Source organism: Natator depressus, chromosome 13 (genome assembly GCF_965152275.1).
Source record: "Natator depressus isolate rNatDep1 chromosome 13, rNatDep2.hap1, whole genome shotgun sequence".
NCBI lineage: Eukaryota > Metazoa > Chordata > Testudines > Cheloniidae > Natator > Natator depressus.
This window is the reverse complement of record NC_134246.1, coordinates 3,970,095-3,991,631: the sequence shown is the minus strand read 5'-3', so window position 1 is coordinate 3,991,631 and position 21,537 is coordinate 3,970,095. Positions and strand designations below refer to the sequence as shown.

At 44.0% G+C, this 21,537-nt stretch overlaps 1 protein-coding gene across 1 annotated transcript in view; it reads left to right on the top strand.

The window, feature by feature from the left end:
- Positions 1-3,516: 3,516 nt before the first annotated feature.
- STMN3 (stathmin 3) overlaps positions 3,517-21,537 on the top strand; it is a 28,742-nt gene continuing 10,721 nt past the window's right edge. Inside the window, exon 1 of the mRNA XM_074970330.1 lies at positions 3,517-3,678. Coding sequence (XP_074826431.1) covers positions 3,660-3,678 — 19 coding nt within the window. The 5' untranslated portion in view covers positions 3,517-3,659. The remainder of the gene's footprint in view (positions 3,679-21,537) is intronic.

Genomic DNA, 21,537 nt, shown 5'->3' with positions numbered 1-21,537 from the left:
TGAAACATTTTGATTTTTCAATTCAAAACAACTTCTTGTTTTGAAATCCTTTAATTTCATTTTTAAACATTTAAAAACCTTTAAAAATGCACAAAACCAAAATGATTCCCTTCCCCCCGACTTTTTTGAATTGCCAGAAAACTGAAAAATCCATTATTCACCGAGCTGCAGAGAAGACACTGCCCCACGTGAAACTCGGAGACAGATTGTGACTCTGGAGATCCCCAGTGATCTGGGATAATACCCACACTGCACTATCCTTTTGGATGTTGCAGCCTGCTTCACAGACTTGCCTGGTTAACTTTGCAGGCCAGTGCTGAGGTCCATGTCCACCATTCCTCTACTTTGGCGTGATTGCACATCTTGGGGTGCCAAGAATATTAACCTCAATGTCATGGATGAATTCAACTGTGTGTAATTACATTCCGCTGATTAAACAGCTGTTGTATTCCCTCTCCCCCTTCCCCCCCAGAGGTGGCTGCCCTTCAGTGTTGGGGAAAATGATTAGTATTTATGTTGTAAATTCAACGAGAAGGTAAAATCTGTAAAGCCCGCAGGGATAGATCTGGAGGAAAGGTACTAAATAAATGCAGGAACATTAGACTGTTATCATTCTGATGCCCATGATAGAAGATTACTATAGCCTACTTTTAATTTTGTGTCTTCTAGTACCTGTGAAGTGAATTTGGATCTGTAATATTATTTTAATTTGTTTGGTTTTGGTTTGCTTGGTGTGTATTTCACATGCTAGTGTCTAGAATATGTACTCTCTACTGTCACAGACTGAATGGTTTCCATCCTTGTATCTGGTTTCACCAGATCCTAGGCAACCAGCACCATATGTATCTTATAAGATAATAAGCCTTAGAGGAGGTTATTGTGGGTTCCTATTGAGATGCAGAATGTATTGATGAGGCTTCTGTCAGGAGGAAGGATGGGAAATTTCAGGTGGAATTTTCTTCTGAAATTGACCTTTTGAACTTCATAGACTAAAAGGGGAATCAGAGACCTGCCGTTTATGATCTGCACCTTTCATGTGGTGCATAGTTGGGAGCTCTTTTCAGCAGCACTGAAAGGATGACATGCCAGAGAAAAGCTTCCCATAGGGGAAAAAGTCCAGGAAATTTTAATTATGATTTTAAAAAAAAAAGTCACATTTTTCATAACGGAAAAGTCTGAAAGACATGCATGCCACAAACCAGTCTCTCTGCTGATTCTTCTTGAATACCCATCATTCCCGATAATCTGCCTGGTTAGTTATCACATGCCATAGACACAGAGGGGGACCAGTTACATCAGTGGAATATACACACCTATTTTCCTGAATCCCTTCATAAAATATTGCAGACCTTTTCCTGCCTGATTCTTTCAAACTTGTCCTGCCCCAAATCAGGGGCAGCTTGGAAAAGAAATTAAGTTTAAAATAGGGAAGAAAAAATAACTTGGAACATTAGACATCTACCTACAGTCATTATTTGAATATTATTTATATAAACTGTAGTACTTAGAGCTTTTGACCAATATGGGAGCCCCATTGTGGTAGGCACTGTACAGACACATAGTGAGAGACAGTCCCTGCACCAAAGAGCTTGTATTTGAAATAGACAAGACATGGAAAGGGAAAAAAAGCACAGAGAGGTGAAATGACTTGCAAAAGATCATGCAGCAAGCCAGAAACAGAACCCAAATTTCTGGATCCATAGTCTGTTGTCTAATCCACTGGCCTATATTGCCATCTATATCTCTATAGCCTTTGTTGCCACCCACACAACTCCCCAACCTCTCAGAAGGAGCATCATAGCACAGGCACTAGTTAATCTGCCCATTCTCCTCCTGTGTGCCACAGAATGTTTTGTAATTAAGGCACATGCTACAAAGCTAACAGTTACCAGGTTGAAAGTGTTCCCTCCTTTCAGAGTAAAGGGAGTCATAAGCCTGGGATGTGGCAAGAAGAAAATAGATCCTGTCAGATTGGTTGGGTAAATCAAAGAAAGCATTATTATCAAGTAAAGAGCAAAAGTTACCCCAGCTGCATTGCAAATAGGGAAATGAACTGCTGATGGCTGTAAGGCATGCCTGTCTAAGTTTAGGCTGCTGGCCTCAGCTACAAGCTTTTGGGGGGATTTCTTGGGACTACCTATTAAGTCTGAGGACTTTCATCCCAGGAAGTGGGTGTGGGGATAAATGTAGTTGCTACAGCCATGAAATAGGCATTTGAAGGAGGGTAACAAAGCGTCCAGGTGGGCCACAAAGAAACCTGTTCCATAGCCCACTGTTGTCCAGGTTTCTTTAAAGTTGGGGATATATTAATAATATTATTCTCCTGAATTAAAATTTTAATTTGTACTTTTTTTCCTCCAAATGACAGAGACCCTCCCTTCCTCCCAACCTTAAGGCATTAGGACAAACAGGAATTGGAGGTAGAATTTAGCTGAAGGGGAAAATCTCTGGCTTTTCAATTTCCTTTGAGAGGGGGGTATTGTCTGTGACTTCTGTGCTAAGCAGGGATGTCTGTGGCTGCTTGAACAAGCTGTAATTTCCTGCAGCTGCTGGGATGGGTTGGGAGTGTCTATATTGCAGCATGCTGGATAATTTTGGGGTGTTTGAGGATGAAGGATATATGCAGCTGGCAGAATAGTGTGAGGAACCTAAAGTTGATGAGGTTAACGGTGGATAAAAAATAATGCGATGAAGATCGTACTGCCGCAACTGGATGAATAACACAGGGGTGCCTGCGGCACTTACTGTGAAAGAGGCGGCGTTTTTCTGGTTCCTGAATGGGTGTGTGGAATAGACTCAGAAACCATCATAAAGCATAGAGTGTATCAGCCCCTAGCAACAACCACCAGAGAGGAGATGATACAAAATGTAAAAGCCCAAACACCCAGAAGAAAAAAAAGAAGCCCCGCTGGATGCAGAGGGCTGGATTCTCCTCTCCCTCACATCAGTTTCCCAGCAGCGTAGCCCCCTTGACTCCAGTAGAACTTCTGGTTTACGAGTCAGAGGAGAATCAGACCTACAGATTCCCATTTTTCTCAGGTCACTCTTCCCCTTCCCTGTCTGTGTAAAGCAGCTGGCGTTTTTCCCCTGGTTCTCCTGGCCACCAGCCATGGCCCCTCAAGGGGTTGCTGGCTTTGAGAGAGTTTTTCCCTTTTAAAAGAAAAAATAATTACATGAATCTGCATACTTTTTTTTTTTTTTTTGTCAATTGAAAGCTAAAGAGAGAGAGAGAAAAAAAGTGCCAGGCTAGTCCATCTACAGCAGACAAGGGAGGGATGGAGAAAGAGAGAGAAAAATCTCTTTTATAGAGCCCAAGATTGGGTGTAGCTCCTTGCCCTCCCCCCTCGATTCTCTCTGTATTTATAGCAGTAAAACTGTGGCTCTGGGAAGAATCTGACATCAAAGCCACCCAGGAAAGAAGGCCAGATTTGCTAATTAATATTCTGAACTGGTGACCCCCGTCTCTTTCTTTCCACCCACTTCTCTCAGTCTCTCTCTCTCCTCCCTTCAGATGGCTGCAGCCCCCTACAGCTGAGTCAGATCTTCCTCTGTTCCACAGCATTGCAGCACTTCAGCGGAAAGCCAGCAAGGCGTTCTTTCGCTCCTCCCTACTACTGCATCTCCCCTCCAGCATCCACTCTGCTACCCACCTCGCCACCATGGCCAGTACTGTGTCAGGTAGGACCAGCATGGATTTTTTTAAAATCAATCATTTAAAACATCGTTATTGTTGTTTATTATTGTTTCCAGTGTGAATTTTGCTTTCATGCTGGGAGGGTTCTCCGAGGGACAGACAGCTGGTTTGGCAACATTGTCTTTTTTTCCTCCCATTTGATGTATGAAAGCTGGGTGGGATTTTTTTTTCACCTGTATCCACAGTAGTTAAACCTGCCTACTTAAAAAATTCCTGACCTTAAAATGTGACACTTGAGATATGCTTAGTGCATGTCAAATAATATTGCCTGTCAAATAATATTTTGTGGTCACATCACATGGTAATTTTTAAAAATATCACCTGTTCATTTTTGGAAGAAGGGATGGGGAGGGGCTGGGAATTGCATTTTTACATTGGTAAAGACCAGGCACTGTACAAGTGGGTCAAGGAAAGAGACATAAGCAAGAAATTGAAAATTATGCTTAAAAAAAAAATGGAGCTTGCTTTCTGTGCATTCCCAGAGCCTTGCATCCATCAGGATGTATTGCTCCATTATAAAGTGCTGTAGGGGAGTGGTCCTCTGATGCTGCTGAGTGAAATCCAATGCTGCAAGGGAAGCCCTTCCTCCTTCCTGCAGTAATACTGGGAATAATACCATTGCTGCCTCTTGTTTTCCCAGGTTAGGCACTATCTGGTTTTGACATTCAGATTAGCCTGCAGCATGTCAGGCTGCGGCGAGAATGGTGCACCCTTTCTGTGAAACTGGTTCCTAGAGATGGGTCTTGCGGCACCTTGCTGGGGAGCTGCGCAGGTGGGGGAACGAGGGAAGGGTTCATGTGGATGGAACTGGAGCTCAGTGAGGAAGAAAATAAAAGTGCTGATTTACACCTGACAATGGATGCTTGTTGAGAGTGTCCCCCCCCCGTCCCTTTCTTGAAACAGCTCTGATTCCTTCTATGCTGCGTTAAAGAAGAGGAGGCTTTATGAAAGATGGGGCAAGCAAAATAATCATAAAGGGTTGGAATGGGGGGCTGAATGGGAGTGGAGGAGGAAAGGACAAGGTGTGTTCTGTTCCAGACCCTCTCCCATCCAAGGAACTTGCTGAAAGGAAGACAGAGCAGCCTTTCTTGGTGCATTCACTAGCTTCCCCCCTGTGCTCTCTGCAGTGCATTTTCTGTTCTTTTCTCCTTTTAAAAAGACCACTAAAGCCGGGAGGGGGAAAGGAAAAGAGGGCTGGGAGGGGGCACTGGGGGATGTGTGTAGGGATGCAGCTAATCCAAAGCAGGCTTTGTATATGATTAGGAAACAAAACTAGCCAATGTTAAAAATGTTTGCCCTTATGCTAGAAAATCTGCAGGCATGGGAGAGGATGTGTGAGGGAGAGAGAGAGCACCCTTTTGCCTGTGGCATTGAATGTGTGCTAGTGTTTATTCTGAAGGCCCCACCCATCCATCTTGCTTTATTACAGAATTGGTTCTGGTCTAATTTGAATTGCAGGGAGCTCAGCAATCTAAACCAAGATTGCATTCAGCCTGACACAAATGAGATGGTGGGTGTGACATGCATAAGTACCAGAGCAGAGGAATCAAGAGACAGCAGTTATTATAGCCGAAAGAGAAGAGAGAAAATGGAAACTTGGTATATGACAAGGAGCAGGGCTGAGTCTCAGCCAGTGGACTTTGCAGGGGTCAGCTCTCTATTCAGTGTTGCACTTACAATAGGAATAGAATGAAGGCTGCAAGGGCAGGAAAAACAGGCAGATTTTGTAAATGAAAGAGAGACATCTTTTTCCTTTATTCTTTCTGCTTTATTTCTCTCTTTATCCCGAGCAAAAACAAATCAGTGCTGGAGAGAGAGCAGCTGTAATTGTTTGCAACCAATGCCCAAGGGCTTGTATCCCTAGGGAAGATTTCCTTGGGTCTGTTAAAATAAACAAATCCCTCAGATGAAAAGGAAACCAGTCCTGCTTGCCCTGCTTCACCAGTTTGTTTCAATTCTCACCAGACTCTCTAGGCACTTCCTTCTTGCCATGATTGTCAACTTCAGTGATAAAGCAGGAGAAGCAGCAGCACATGCTCAGTGCAGGCTCAGCTGCAGTGATGGCCATGCTATGCTGACAGCTATTCACACATGCTCTGGTGAATCCTTAGAGAGTCACTGGGACTAAATTTCAGAGTAGCAGCCGTGTTAGTCTGTATCCGCAAAAAGAACAGGAGGACTTGTGGCACCTTAGAGACTAACAAATTTATTTGAGCATAAGCTTTCGTGAGCTACAGCTCACTTCATCGGATGCATGCAGTGGAAAATAGAGTGGGGAGATTTTATATACACGGAGAACATGAAATAATGGGTGTTACCATACAGACTGTAACGAGAGTGATGAGATAAGGTGAGCTATTACCAGCAGGAGAGAAAAAAAACCTTTTGTAGTGATAATCAAGGTGGGCCATTTCAAGCAGTTGACAAGAACATGTGAGGAACAGTGGGGGTCGGGTGGGGGGGAAATTAACATGTGGAAATAGTTTTACTTTGTGTAATGATACATTCACTCCCAGTCTTTATTCAAGCCTAATGTAACTACACCTTTTTGTATACCCCTAAAGAAAGAGTCCAGAACACATGACTGTGTCTACTCATCCATCGCTGAAAGGCTTGTTTGGGCATATGAACAGGCAAAGGAATATTTGTGACCTCTCCTAGGGATTATGAAATGGTGTAGTATTGTGAAAGCCTTGTGGACTCTTTTTCTGATAGATGAGTGCATCTGGTGTGTTGGAGCCAGGCTGAATCACTGGTGTCTCTCATTTTGGTATGCACAAGTGGACACCACATGACACTATGTGGTCCTGGAAAATCCCAGATGTTTCTCCTCACTAGATGGATATTGGCATCATATGGCTTTATATGGCCCTGGTGGGTCCCCATGATTTCTTCTTCTGGACTCTATTAGCGGACACTCTGTAGCACTGGCATATATCTATTTTTTTTTTTTTTAGTATTAATGTTGTAATAGCACCCAGAGGCCCCACTCAGATTCATCCCTACCCATCCTGTCTATGCATCTCCAAGGTATTTCTTTAATGAACTGAGTGTACAAGGCTTATTTTAGACGTTCCTGTTACATCTAGCAGGACTTCAGTTTTACAAACCTAAGGAGTACAATGAAAGGAATAGTCTTTTTAAACCACTGTATCCAACCAGGGATTCCAAATCATTTTAAAATATTTGTTATTTCTCAGTCTATAAACCAGGTCTCCATCGATGACATATTGCAGAGCTTCTGAAATCCCTCAGATATTTCTAAGGAACCTTCTCTGAGGTATCTAAGTGCTGGTACAGATTTGATGAATGTATTGTTTTAATGAAGTGAATAGACTCTCCTTCTGGAAAGGAAAAGTGGGGACTCAGTGGCATCATGGACCTTGGGGAAGTTTCTGTGAACTCTTCTTCTGAGGAGTAAATATGGGAATGGTGTAGCACTGGTATAGGCAGTGGCATTTGGGCATGGTCATTTTGGAGATAGGGAGCAAAATGCACAGAAGTTTTGCCTTCCTGCTCTGGGTAGGCCCAGAAAACCCCTGATTAATAAACCAAGCTGCATTCCATGAAGTTTAGAAATCCTTTTCTGATTACTGCCTCTAGTGTGGAATGCCCACTCCTCCTAACTCACTTCCCTGGACATGGGAGAAATAGATGAGTTAATCTGAAATTGGGAAGGGCAAAGAAGGAAGGCTGTAGGTGAAATAAAAGCTTTTGGACTTACCTGCTCCACACTTACCTTATCCAGAACAACCCCAAATGCTCTGTAAACACCAGTTGTGCACAGTCCCAGACAGCATGTTCACAAGTGTCCAACCCATCACTTTCTTCTCAGACACAGGAGACAACTATGGACCATCCAGGTGATAACTGGGTCTAAGGGCTGTTGAGTCTAACTCTTGGGTGAAACTCAAGAGAGCCAGTCAGTCTGAACAGGTGTTACAGGAATTTGGTGAAGCTCAGCAAGCCTCCAACAGTTTGTCTCCCAGTTCTACTGAAGTTCATTGGAAACTCCATACCTTTCCGAGTTCTGCCCTTTGATCTTCTCCCTCCCTTTATGATATCATGCCTCCTTCTTTTAGGTTCGTGGCAAGGTTTCCATCAAGAGTCTCATCTAATGCAGGATTAAATTTAGGACCACATCTTCAGCTGGATCTGGGAGTGCAAAAGGGCTAAAAAGTAGCTAGCTCTTACATGCCTCTTCTGATGCACTGCAGCATTTCCCAGCTGGATAACAGCTCCTTAAAGTCCATTATCAGCTGCCGTACTTCAGAGCAGTCCCCTATCCACCTTAAATACTTATATGGCCTCCATTACTCTAGTATCTGAGCAGCTGACAATCTTTAATATTCTTATCCTGACTACAACTCTGTGTGGTCAGTCAGTGCTATCATCCCCATTGTACGGACAGGGAACCAAGGTCCAGAGAGACTAAGTGACTTGCTCAAGGTCACACAGGGAGTCTGTGCCAGAGCAGGGACATGAACCAAGGTCTCCCCCATCTCAGACCAACAACCTACCCGCTGGAATATCCTTCCTCTCTAGGCTCCTGGGTGTCTCCCCATCTCAACTATAGCTGAGAATCTAGTCCTAAATAGGTCTCATATGTCCCAAAACCTGGGGTCACCTGCCCCCACTTCGACACGTTGATTTTCCTTTCTCAAGCACCTTACCCCCAAATAGCCTCTTTCCCTCTTCACCTCCCAGCTCCCCTTCGCTAAATAGATTTGTGGTTTCTCACTGACTCAGCTGCTGCATCCAACCCACTTAGTCCACCAGACCTGGGCCTCAGCACTCCTGTCCTTCTCCTTCCATGGCCTCACTGAGAGATAGGCACAAACTAATTCTTTTATTGGGAGGGCCTCGGTAGTGTTGCATGGGAGCCTGAGTTCTGCTGCTCTCTCTCTCCCATCACTCAGAACAAAAAGAGAGGTAATCCAGATGGCCCAAACTGCTCGACCCGGAGTCCAGACTGTCCTTCGTTATTACACCTCTCCTGCCTTTCATCCAAATGGCATTGTACTACTTGCGCTCTCAAGAGATGTCTTCAGTCAACTACCTTGGTCCCTGTGAAGCCACAGAATGGCATTGTCCGAGTCCTACTTTGGTACTAGAACCAGATGGGGGGAGGTAGATAACATTCTGATCCATGCTACACCCCTAGACGTAGAAATGGAGAGGAAGGCCTTAAGCCCAAAGTAAGTGAATGCACGGGGCCCCGCATTATGTGGGCACATAGGCCCAAGTTCTTACTTGTGGCCCCACAAGCTCTGTCTCTGTCTCTCATATTCTTTTTCTTTCTGTCTCTCCCTCCTCCTCTGTCTCTCACCAGCTCCCATGACAGTTCTGTTTTGCATTATGTCTCTGCTGGGGGATGGGTAATTTTCATCTCTCTTTCCTGCTTCCTGAATCATGGTTAGTATGCATGAGTCTTTAGCTCGCCTCCTGGGTGGCACTCTTCAGACTTTCCCCAGAGATCTTAAATAGGCTCCTGACAGGCAGATGCAGTCTCAGAAGTATATGGCTATTACCATATGAAATCTGTGTTTCCAATGCATTGAATAAATTACTTCCACTGCATGGGCTTTCTTGTGCCTGATAGGCACATCCCTGCATTAGGGTGGTGCAGAGTTACATTGCCTTGGGAACCTCAGCCCCTCCTGGACCTCACAGGCATGCAGGGGAAGCATATCTGGTGTACTGTCCCTTAGAACAATGCAGCATACTCTAATCCCTTCTCTGTGCCTAGCCAGTTTTACTGGCTGGTGCAGAAGTGGGCAGGACTATGATACAAGGAGAGGAGTCGCTAGGAGTGACTGCCGTGTTGCTGGCTGCCTGGGCAGGGATCAGAAGTTGAGGGAAGCCTTCTTGTGCCCTCTCCTCCTTGAACATCCAAATGGGGCCCGTCAGACTGGCCCCATATCAGCAAAACCTGCTCTACAAAAATGTAATTGAAGAGCTTCTAAATACTCAAACAAGGAGTGCTGGGAAGAGACTGATCTTCATGGCGTGGCCAGTCTCCTGAAGGGCTACAAAAGGCTATGAATACCCTTGTTACATGGCAGGGTTCAGAATCTTCCGACACTGTTACATCTCCCTTTTTCTTTTTGAAAGTCAAACACAAATAAAACAAAACATCATGCTGTCTAAAAATAACACACTACTCATGCAGCCAAGTAATAACACACACATGGAAACATCAGGAGAAGCAACCCAAAACCCCAGCAGGTGAGAGGATCATTCTGCCCCTTATTGGCCATCTGTCATGACTACTGCCTTTGAACCTCAACGATTGTTTTTATTACATGACCATTTCTTGTTCTCAAAACGGTTCCTTCTTGGGACTGGTTAGGACATATGCATTATAGGCCCTCTTGGGCTCATGATCCTAATAAAGCATTGCAAGTTGTGTTGCAGTATTCTAACCATACTAAATATGGATCCCTTGCATTCACCAGGGCTTTTATTTGCTATTTTCACTGTTTTTTCTGCTAGCCACTTGGCTGTGCATAATGAGGGTTTGGTGTGGAGTTCTTGAATGCATATATGAAAGAGAATGGCCTAAATAAGATACTCATTAGCTGTGGATCATTATTTGTTATTACCTCATATGAAATCTCAAGGTGAGCAAACTGCCATTTACCAGGGGTTGTTGCATTGCTACTTGTTGTGTTGTGCAACAGCTCACTTTAGAACACGATGTGGTAGTAGTCCATTAATACAGATCATCTGTCCTGTTTAATTCAAATAGATCTGTGTCAGCCTTGGCCTATGAGCTGATCGGGAATCTCAAGTGGTTTCACTAGTTCTTTTGCATTCTGTTTCTTGTGGATTTCACGTGTTAGGCCAGAGCTGCAGGTGTGCCTGGTGCACCTGAGGAGGGGAGGAGAGGGAAGTGAAGGTAGTTTTAAACTAGTTGTGTTTAAATTCTGGGTGTGGCTGGGGAAGCCTTGAGGCTGTGCTGGCTTGTGATTTGTGAATTTCCCTATGCACGGGGAATCGCCAGCTTCCCTAGTAAGGCTGTTTTCTGGCATAGGTGCCACAGAAGCAATGCAAAGGAGCTAGATTGGCAGCTAAAGATCTGACCATTATCTTATATGACAGTATTCAAACCTGTACGGAAAAGGATATCTCAGACTCTATTCTTACACTTCTCAATGCACAGGTTGGCACTGTGCATTATATTTAACATTTCTGATCTCATGATCTGTGATATTGTGACATGATGTCCCAGTATCGATTTTAAAATCAACTTTTTGATTTCCAAGATCATTGTCAATTTGTTACAGAACCTTGCTTTATAAATGTCTTGAGAGACCCAACAACGAACTCTGTTTCTGTATCATCTTCATCTCCATCAAAGCTTTGTCCTTGTGTTTATATGCATGAATGTATTTTTGCATTCTGGATTTCCTTATAGTCTGTGCGGAAAGCAGCACATTTCTGCAGAATGGTTGCTTTTATTGCATTCATGACACTGCACTCTTTGTGCTGTACACCTTTCTGTCAAACAAATCTGGGGTCAGATCCTCAGGTGGTGTAAACTAGTGCAGTTCCATTGTCTAAAATGGAGCTATGTCAGTTTACATAACCTGGGCAGCTGGTTCCTGGTCTCTGTAAGTTGTTTACCCTTTTTTATTCTGTGTTTATGCATTCGTCTGCACTTTTAACTGGAAGTACTTTTGTTCTTTCACTGTTTGTCAACACTCTCTTTTTGGAAAACACCATTTTCATTAGCCCAGCTTTTCTTTGCAAAGTCAAGTCAATTTCTTGTAATAACCTTGCTTTGACCTTGTTATCAGTTATACCATAAATATTCAATCTCTATTTCATCCATTTATTAACTGTCTGAATTCACATGACTTAGATTTATTACATAGGTCTATAACATTTATTTATTACTATTATGTCTTTAACTTGTATTGATGTAGTGCCCAGAGACCCCAGTCCCATTTTGCTGGATAACAAAGACAATCCCTGCCCTTAAGGGTTACAGTCTAATTTTACCAGACACCCCAAGAGCCAGAGAACTAAATTGACTAATATATGAAAGATGGGGCACCCCATTGTCCAGGTGCAACACCTACAAGGAAATCCAGTCTCCACTAATCTCCCATCTTCTAGCCAAGAAGAAGGTGTTGAGATACCCACCAAAATACTGTCCTTGGATTCTTCTTGGTAGCTCTGTCATTTGTATCAGCCTGCAGCAAATAGGAGTTTTATAAATTTGAAGCATCTCCTCTCTGGCTGCTGAAAGGGAGAAGGAGCGTTGTCTCTATTCCACCCCCACTCCCACCCATTAACCCATCAGTAGAACCCATCACTAGAACCTCTGGTTGCTCAATAAGTGGAACTGAGTTGATCTCTGCTACTTTGCCCCTCCTTTATCCCCCAACTGCTGTAATAAGGGTGTGCTTCAATGGGAAGGAGGGCCGCTAATATAGAGAGTCCAAGTTTAACATGGAGAAGAAACAAATGGGGGAGAAAATAAAGCGATTATAAGGAGATTCCCCTCCAATAGTAAATGTTGGTAATTCCTAAAGGTATCGTAACTACACCATGTGTATCATAACATAACTTTTTTTTTTTTACCATAAATACATAGCAACACGTATTTATAAAAAACAAACACACCCAAAAGACCCTACCAAAACAAGACACTCCAGTGCATGTGCTTCTCCCTCTGGGGAAAAGGTGATAAAATATTTAGCATTTCTAAAGTACTTGGCTGCATTCACTAATCCTGGAGGCAGTGGTAGGTAAATACTATCCTTCTTTTGCAGATAGAGAGGAAGAAGTAAGAAAAATGAAGGTCAGAGGATAAATAGTATTAGTTATATTGCAGTAGCACTTAGAAGCCCCAGCTGAACTTAGGCCCCTGTGCTGGGCGCTGTTCAAATTTATATTGAGCGAGACCCTGCCCCAAAGAGTTTACGGTCTAAAGAGATTAGACATACAAAGGGTGTCTACATGCAGCCACTAGATGAACTGATCAGATGACAAGGACTCAAGTGCCAGGAGTATGCAGATGACATACAGCTCTAGCTGTCCTTCACCATATACAACCATACCACTACCATCAAGATGGCCCAGTGTTTGAATGAGATCAGCTCACCGATAAAGAACAGCTGGTTGAAACTGAACCCAAGCAAAACAGGTGATGCTGGTGGGGAGAGGAAAGCCCTTTGAAGTGTTTGCATCTGTGATGCAGTCTTGTTTGGTTGAAGGCACACGCTCATAATTGGTCATCTCAGTCTGTAGCTTAGGAGTGCTCCTGGATTCCTCACGGACACTAAGCTCTAGCATAGCAGCATCCGCAAGTAATGCTTTCTGTCATTTCCAGTGGGCTAAGAGAGTCTGTCCCATCCTGGCAGATGATGTGCTAATCTCAGTTATTCGTGCCTTTGTCACTTCTTGGCTGGACTATTGCAATGCTGTATACCTAGGCATGAAGTCTTCAGAGCTTGGGAAACTCCAGCTGGTATAGAATGCTGCAGTATTTTTCCTTGGCAACACTGGCTACCTTGAGCACGTCACACCTGTCCTTCACATCCTACACTGGCTTTCCAAGTTCAATGTCTTGGTCCTTACCTTCAAGACACCCTGGACCCAGGACATTGAATAGCTACATGAGCCTAAAGGATGAAGACCATGAGTGACAACCGCACTCCTCTAGCAGTATGAACTCTGTACAAAAGGGTAAAGCACATATGTACAGGAGACAGAGCTTTCTTGGTGGCTGGCCCAAGACTGTGGAATGAACTTCCTCAGGAATTAAGGACTGTCACAAACCTCACCCCCATCTGCTCTAAGTGCAAGGTGCATTTCTTTGACCTGCCTTCTCTAACATAAAGATATAGCAACATGTATGTGTGTATATATATAAATTCCAAAACAAAACGCTCCTATCCCCTGCACACACTTCGGCCCTTAGAGAGAGGATGAGAGAACAAACACTTGATAGACATTAGTCATATTGCTTAATGCACTTATAACTCTCAGTTACTATGGGGAAGAGATCAGTAGAAGAACTTATGTATTTAATTGAATAGTAAAATTGAAGGGAAATAGAAGCACATGGAGGCAAAGTGATTTACCCAAGTTCACACGGAAGGTTAGTGACAGAGCTAGGAATAGAACTATGGTCTTCTGCATCCAAGTCCAGCATATTTGTACATTGTAACATGCTACCTCTATTATTTCCTATACATACCAAAGGCTTTGGGATAGGACAATAGCTGTTTGGGTGAATCCCAGTTATGTATTTGTTGTGGATCTCCCCAGAGAATCTGTTTTAGTCTCTGTTTACTATTTAAAAGTGGGGCAGGGGCTGGCTAGTGTAGGATCCCCAGGGATTGACTTTGTGAGAGAAATATTTTAAAATGTGTGAGTGTTGGAGCTAATATTAATGGCAAAGAGCAGGAGTGAGTACCCAGCAATCATACTAGAGTACACTGGGGGAGCTCCGGGGTGAGTCAGTTGAGAGAAAGCAAGGTGGTGGCTCTTCTGACCTTCTTAGCAGCTCTGTTTGAATGAGAATCCAGTTAACTCCTCTTCCGTGCTTGTTTACTTCACTCAAAATACAATAGAGAGAGAGAGTCATTTTGTTCATGCAACGTGCCCGGTGCACATTCAGGTTTGCACAAGGGGTCTATCAAAGGGTTGTGCCAGTCATGTAAAGAGATATGAACGGAGCAGAATCAGAGCATAACTTAATTGCCTATATCCACAGGAGCTCAGAGACCAACTGCACACTTTTTGTGGTAAGTTTGTGGCCTCAAAAGGCTGTGAGGGCGTTGTTCTCTGAAGGCAATGGGACATAAGGATGCCCTGCACTTTGTGAGATCAGGCTCTTCATTTTGTGATGCGTTTTCTGTGGCTTTTACATTGTGTTTGCTCACTTACTAATTTGCAAAACTCAGCCATTCACAGTGGATCACCCCAGTGATACGTGTGAAGCAAAAGCATTCTACTGCTTAGCGATGAAATTTATAGCCAGGCTTAATGAACTTCTTGCATAGTCTTGTATTGCAGCTGTCTGCCTAAAGGAAAAGGAAAATGTTGGCTATTTCTGCCTTGGATGGGCATCTACAAACTACTGTTTGTAATAACGTCTTCCATTTTAGTCAGAGTAAGACCCATGGGTGCCACCTCCATGACATTTCCAATCTCACCAAGACTCAGAGTGAGGCTCTTGCATGAGGTCCCAAAAGAGCTGCTATTTGCATGTGTGTGTATTTTCTGCTGTCTGTGTGGGTTATTGGCTTTCTGATCCTTAAAGCTATAAAAACTATTTAAAGTGAACGGTTGGAAGCCTTTCTGCCTTAATTTATACACATACATAATATCAGTGCTAACTCAGCTGACTTTGTTGGTCCTTCAAAACCTAATGGAAGCAGGAAAATGCAAACGGGTGACTAATTGGAGCGCTCCACCTGCTTCTGCCCCGCTATTTTAAAAATGTGTAAAAATGTGCTCGTATAATCACACAATCCTGTTTTAAATAACAAGCCTGTTATACAGTACCCTGACCAGCAAACTGTCAAATGTGGGTGCAATGGGTGTATCCACAAAATACGTATGTGCCCTTTAGACCCACAAACCCCCACATTTATGTGCACAAAAGGGGAATTTGTACATTCAAATAAGTAGGTGTACAATTGCCTGCCCAATTTGCATATAGCTATATCAAAATGTGAGGTTTCTTGTATAACCCTCATTACACTAGCATTTCAGAGTAACAGCCGTGTTAGTCTGTATTTGCAAAAAGAAAAGTACACTAGCATTTGGAAGTGTTGGCCTTTTAGTCTCCTGGATATTGTAAGCAGGTTCTTTCTGAAGCAGCTGTGAATTAGAAATATTCCTGCTCCTGGAGACCTTGGCTTTGCCTTCTATGGACATGGTATCCTAAGTGGTGGCTGAGAGGCAGTTTCCTTTTTGTTCGGTGAATAGTAAATTCTTCCCCAGCTGACTAATGGAGAAGTATCATGATATCATGTATACCAGAGGTTGTCAGCCTGTGGTCTGCGGACCCCTGGGGTCCACAGAATATGTCTAAGATTTCCAAAGGGGTCTGCACCTCCATTTGAAATTTTTTGGGGGTCCGCAAATGAAAAAAGGCTGAAAACCACTGATAAATACATATTCCAAAAACGCCTGACACTGAATAATGGCGCTACCTATATGAAGGGGTTCACTCCAGAAATTTGATCACACAGTGAAGACCATTTAAGTGAGCTGCGGACTACTGGATTCCCATTCCTTTTTTAGGATTGAGAGCTACAGATTCCTGGCTGCATTGTTCATTCCCTTGGCTGCAGTAACAGTTTGTGAAGACTGAGCTATTCATCTGAATTGAGTTTGTGTGTGAGTGAATGAGAGAGAAATTTGACACCAGCCTACATCTAGTACAGGTGGAGCGGAAGATCAAGTCCCAGCACCTATAAGAGAACAACAATTATTATTTATTAATTTTCTTATTTTTTGTACAGTCCAAAATGTGCTAGGCCCTCTCCAAACATAATAGAAGGCCTGATCCCTTCCCTGAAGTGCTTACATTCCTTAAAAAAAAAAAAAAATCCAAGGCAGAGAGAAGGAAGATAGGGGAAGGGGGAAAACAAACTAGTTTGGGGGCCAAGGGGTGACTGGCCATAGAATCATAGGGTTAGAAGGGACCGCAAGATGCAGAATTTGTTGTGTCTGAACCATCCAAGACGGATGGCTACCCAGCCTCCTTTTGAAAATCTCCAGTAAAGGAGCTTCCACAACCTCCCCAACATCTGTTCCATTGGCCTACTGCTCATACAGTTAGAAAGCTTTTCCTGAGATTTAATCTAAATCTGCTGTGCTGTAGTTTGAACCTACTGCCTCTTGTTCTCTCTTGCCACAGAGGGCAAGACAACTTTTCTCCATCTTTTTCGGCAGCCTTTCAAGTATTTGAAGACCGCTATCATGTCCCCCCATAATCTCCTCTTTTTTCCCAACTAAACATACCCAGTTCCTTCAGCCTTTGCTCATATGGACTGGATTCCATCCCTTTGATCATCTCTGTCACTAGCCTCTGGATCCTTTCCAGTTTCTCTACCTCCTTTCCATACATTTGTGACCAAAATTGGACATGGTACTCCAGCTGAGGCCTAACCAGTGCCAAGTAGAGCAGTACTATCACCTCCCATGACTTGCATGCTATGCCTCTGTTAATGCAACCTCAAAAATCAAATGCACAAATACAAAATGGGGGATAACTGGGTTGGCAGCAGCACTGCTGAGAAGGATCTGGGAGTTGTGATGGATCACAGCCTCAACATGAATCAGCAATGTGATGCTGTTGTAAAAAAAGGAAGTAGGAGTTGGAGAGCAGTAACTTTATATCAGGAACAGCTGTTCCACTGTCCCGCCACATCTTTCAGTCCCACTGCATGTGAGCAGGAGAGTTTAGAAGGTCACATAAGAATGAAACATAGGAAAGAAGAAGGACATGGAGGGGACACCAAGAGAAGAGTAAGGGCTTGTCTGCTCACAAAATGTTTACCACTTTAATTATATAGGTATAGATAATGCAGCACAACAAAGGAACTGCAATTTGTGTGTGTGCATTTTCTCCTTTCTGAGTCGGTTATTGGCTTTCTGATCCTTAAATCTATAAAAGCATTTAAAGTGAAAGGCTGGCCGCTATCTTGCCTTAATTTGTACACATATATAATATCAATGCTAATTCAGCTGACCTTGTCATTCCTTCAAAACCTAATGGAAGCTGGAAAATACAAATGGGTGACTTAAGTGGAGAGCTCCATCTGCTTCTAACACAATCCTATGTGCATGCTTGTTATACAGTACCCTGATCAGCAAATTGTCAAATGTGGGTGCAATAGGCATGTCCAGAAAAAATGTATGTGCCCATTATACCCGCAAAACCTCATGTTTATGTGCACAAAAGGGGGATTTGTACATGCAAATAAGTAGGTGCACAATTGCTGTCCCAATTTGCATACAGCTATATCAAAATATGCGGTTTAGTAACTCCATTATGCTAGCACTTAAAATTGTTGGTCTTTTGGTCCCCTGGGAAATGTAAACAGGTTCTTTCTGAACAGATGTGAATTAGAAATATTCCTGCTTTGGGAGACTTGGCCTTGCCTTTATGGACATGTATTCTTTATTCTTAGATGAATAAAAGTACAACTCCCTGTAGTGTGGATGCAATTATATCAGTTTAAAGGTTCCATAAGGGAATATTCACTTGACTGAGAATCTGGGCTCCTTAAAATGGAATTTAAATAAGAACCCAATTTTAAACTTCAGGTGTTTCTAATCCCATTGAAAATCTGGAGAAGGATGGCCTGTGTGAGTCACTGCTCTGGGCCTCCTGCACTTTCCTTAGACTTTCTGCTGCCTCTACAATGTGCCACATGGCAAGGAGGGGGGTCTGGGCTACCCCACTCCTAGCAGTCCAGGACTTTACACTAAGGCCATTCTCGATTTCAGAGATCATTGGAATCATTAGTCAGTCTCATTTGGATGTGGCTTACTTATATTGCCTTAAGCTCCCCTTTCTCTCTGCCCTGTTAACGAGCAGTCAGCATGTGGTATCCTTACCCACCTGAGGTCTTTTCACCTCAGGGCTGTCAGGACTCTCTGAAAGCAATTGTTCCAGCCTCTGGGACTAATAGTTGGGAGGCCAGGGTTGGCCAGTTTGTGGAAGGGAGAGCAGGGAAGGAAACTCCAAATGGAATGGGTACTGCTGCTGAAAGGGAGAGACTGTATTATGCAAGAGTCTGAGGGGACACCAGGAAATTGGCTTTGTGGAGACAGAGTAAAGCTCAGATAACCAAACACAAGGCCATGAGAGTTAAAGGTTTGTTGGATCCCCATGCATTCATCTCCTCATCAAGAGATGAAGTGTTGTGTGCGCTCTGTTGGTTAGAACATGGGGGCTGGAAATCAGGACTCCTTCATTCTATTTGTGGCTCTGGGATGGGAGTGTGACCTAGTGGTTAGAGAAGAGAACTGGGAGTCAGGACTCTTCTGTTGTTCTGTTCCTACCTTTATGTGACTTTGGACAAGTCACTTACTGTTTCTATGTCTCCATTTCAAACTTCTGTAGAATGGGGATAGTCCTGCACAACTCCAAAGTGAGGCTCAGTTACTGTTTGTAAAGGGCTTTGAGAGCCTTGGGTAGAAGGTTGTAGAGAGGAGTAGGGTATTGCTCTGACAGCCTGTAAGCCATATAGTGGACTTTGAACATCCCCTCTAGATCACAAGTGATTATTTCTGACCCACCTACTGGTTCCAGAGGCAGTCCCAGATCCTGCCCTACTGGGCTGAACCTGTCCAAGTTTGCCCCTTTTTAGGGTTCAGTTAAAAGCTGTGGGTGTAGGGAACCAGTTGTGCTAGTGCATTCATTCCAGTTCCTGTCTCATTCAGAGGGTGGCCAGCCATAGCTGGTGGGTGGTGCTGAACGGACAGCTCCACTTTCCAATCGCACCTATCCCACTAAGCTCTTTCGCCTCCTCCAGCAGGCAGATTGGAGTAACTAAACAAGGCTAAGTCTACACTGGGGTGTGATTCGCAGCCCGCATACACGGACTCGGGGCAGCTCGATGAGACCTACTGTAAGTATACCGAGTAGGGTAGCCACGGTAGCCTGGGAAGCAGCGGCATGGCTTAGCTGTGCTGAGTACAAACCCATGGGTTCAGGCGGGTTTCTGCTCAGCACACCTAACCTGCCAATGCCCATGCTGCACAGCTATACTACGATTTATACAGGTCCTAGTCCTCATCAGGCTAGTACAAGTATGCGTATGCGAGCTGGGAATCATGCCCCCTGGCTCATAGTATAGATACGGCCTTAGAGCATATTGATTTGGTACCCATATAGCAAGGAGAAAATGCCTCTAAGAACAGAGGGATTTTCACCACTTCCCCTTTATAATCCCATTGTTTTCGCCATACTGCTTTGTTGCAAGATATTATTCCAGCAGAAGAGCTTGACCTGTGCTTTGTTTTGTAGCAAGAGACAAACCACAGGTCATAGCTCCTCGGATTTTTTCCCTTGTGGCTCCCCCCCCCCACACACACACGCTTGCTGAGCCCTCCGACGCTAAGAGCCTCCTGCTCCCCTCCCCCTACCTGTGTGTCTGGATTCTGTTAATTGCCTCTGGTAGCTGGCGCCGGGATGGAGCTGCAGAGTCTCAAGTGCCAGGAGATGTTCACACACCACTTTCCCAGCTCATTAGGCTGCTGGCAGCAGCTCGATTAACCAGTGTCCTTTTGTCCTCTTGCTCCTTTTCATTGTAATTGACAGAAAGAGCCAATTTGCAGAAGGGAGTAGGGAAGGAAAGCTCCAAATGGAATGGGTGCAGCTGGTGAACACTGGGTCAGAACTGCTGTAAGGAAGAAGCTGTATCTTACAAGAGTCTGAAGGGAGACCAGGAAACTGGCTCTGTGGAGACAGAGTAAAGCTCAGATAACCTAACACAAGAAAATGAGAGTTACCAGCCGGTGGAATCAGTGTGCCATGCACCAGGGCTCTCTGTTTAATTCCTCTCTATCACACGCAGCTCCTGAGGTAGATGTCAAAGTAAAGGCCTCATGGTCTGGTTTGTTTCTGTTACAGTGATAAGTTCTTTTACCACAACCCAGTGAGTGCTCCTTTTGGGTTCATTGGCAGCACTAAGGTATAACAGCTACACCACGGCAATACTGTGACACTGAATGGTTGCTGAAACAGTATGCCCTGGAATGGTTTGAAACCTACTTTTAACAAAATACTCAAACATGTATGCCCAAATTACACCATAGCATCTGCCAGCAAAAGTCCACAGGTCTCAGTGTCCTGGCCAGACCCTTGAAATCACAAGAAACGGACCCACCTTTCCTAATCCCCATGTAAAATCCTTGCTCCGTCTGCCAAAAAGAGTGAGGTGGGCTTTCTCCAAAAGGAAGAGATGGGAAAGGCCAAAGATTTAGCAGTGCTGGACCCCCTGCAATCATAAGAGACTGACACACTTGATCCTCCTGGAAGATCCTTGCTCAATCTGCCAGAAAAAGGAGGAAAAGATCCCTGCTAAAATGCTCACGGGAAAACTTCTTCCCAGGCCTAGTTTCGGGAGGAACATGCTAAACCTGCGCATTAGAGCAACAAGAATCATTCCTCACCAAGACACTATGCCTGCATCTTCAGGGGACAGAAAATCCAAAATGTCCATGGAGACAGGTCCAAATCCTCTGCTTTCCCCAGCTACAGAGAGCCCAGATTGACCAAAATGACAAGGTGTACCTTGAAAGAACAAGCTTCCTTTGCAGGAAAGGGAAAATTGAAATAAGAACTTACTTGCTATATATATTTTTTCTTTCAGGCACATACTGTCTTTCTCCTGGTGTCACCTGCTAGCCATGTGCAGTTGCAGTTGCACACCTGGTAGGAAATAGAACAGCTCCTCAGCTCAGTGGTTCTGAGCTCTTGGCTGGTTCACAAAGCTGCCTCGGTCATAATGGTGAAGCATCCATCAGTCGCCAAGCAGTGATGCTCGCTGCTGGCTCTAGCCCAGCACAGGGCTCTCATAGGATTTCCAAAAGCTTTTTTAATTAGCTAAATTAAAACAACAACCACCTGCCCCTCTCTGCACCTTGCATTGCTGCAGCAAGTTGGTCTTTTCTGGTGTAAATTTAAACACAATCAGCCTCGTGTTTGGTATTAGAACTGGAAGGGGTTGTAAAGTGACCAGGAGAAATTTGAGCAGTGGGGACTGTGGCGTAGCAAAGGCAGAGTTGCTGCTGATAAATATGAAGTCCTGCAGCCAGGGAAAGGAGGTAAACAACACAAGTACAAAAGAATCACATGG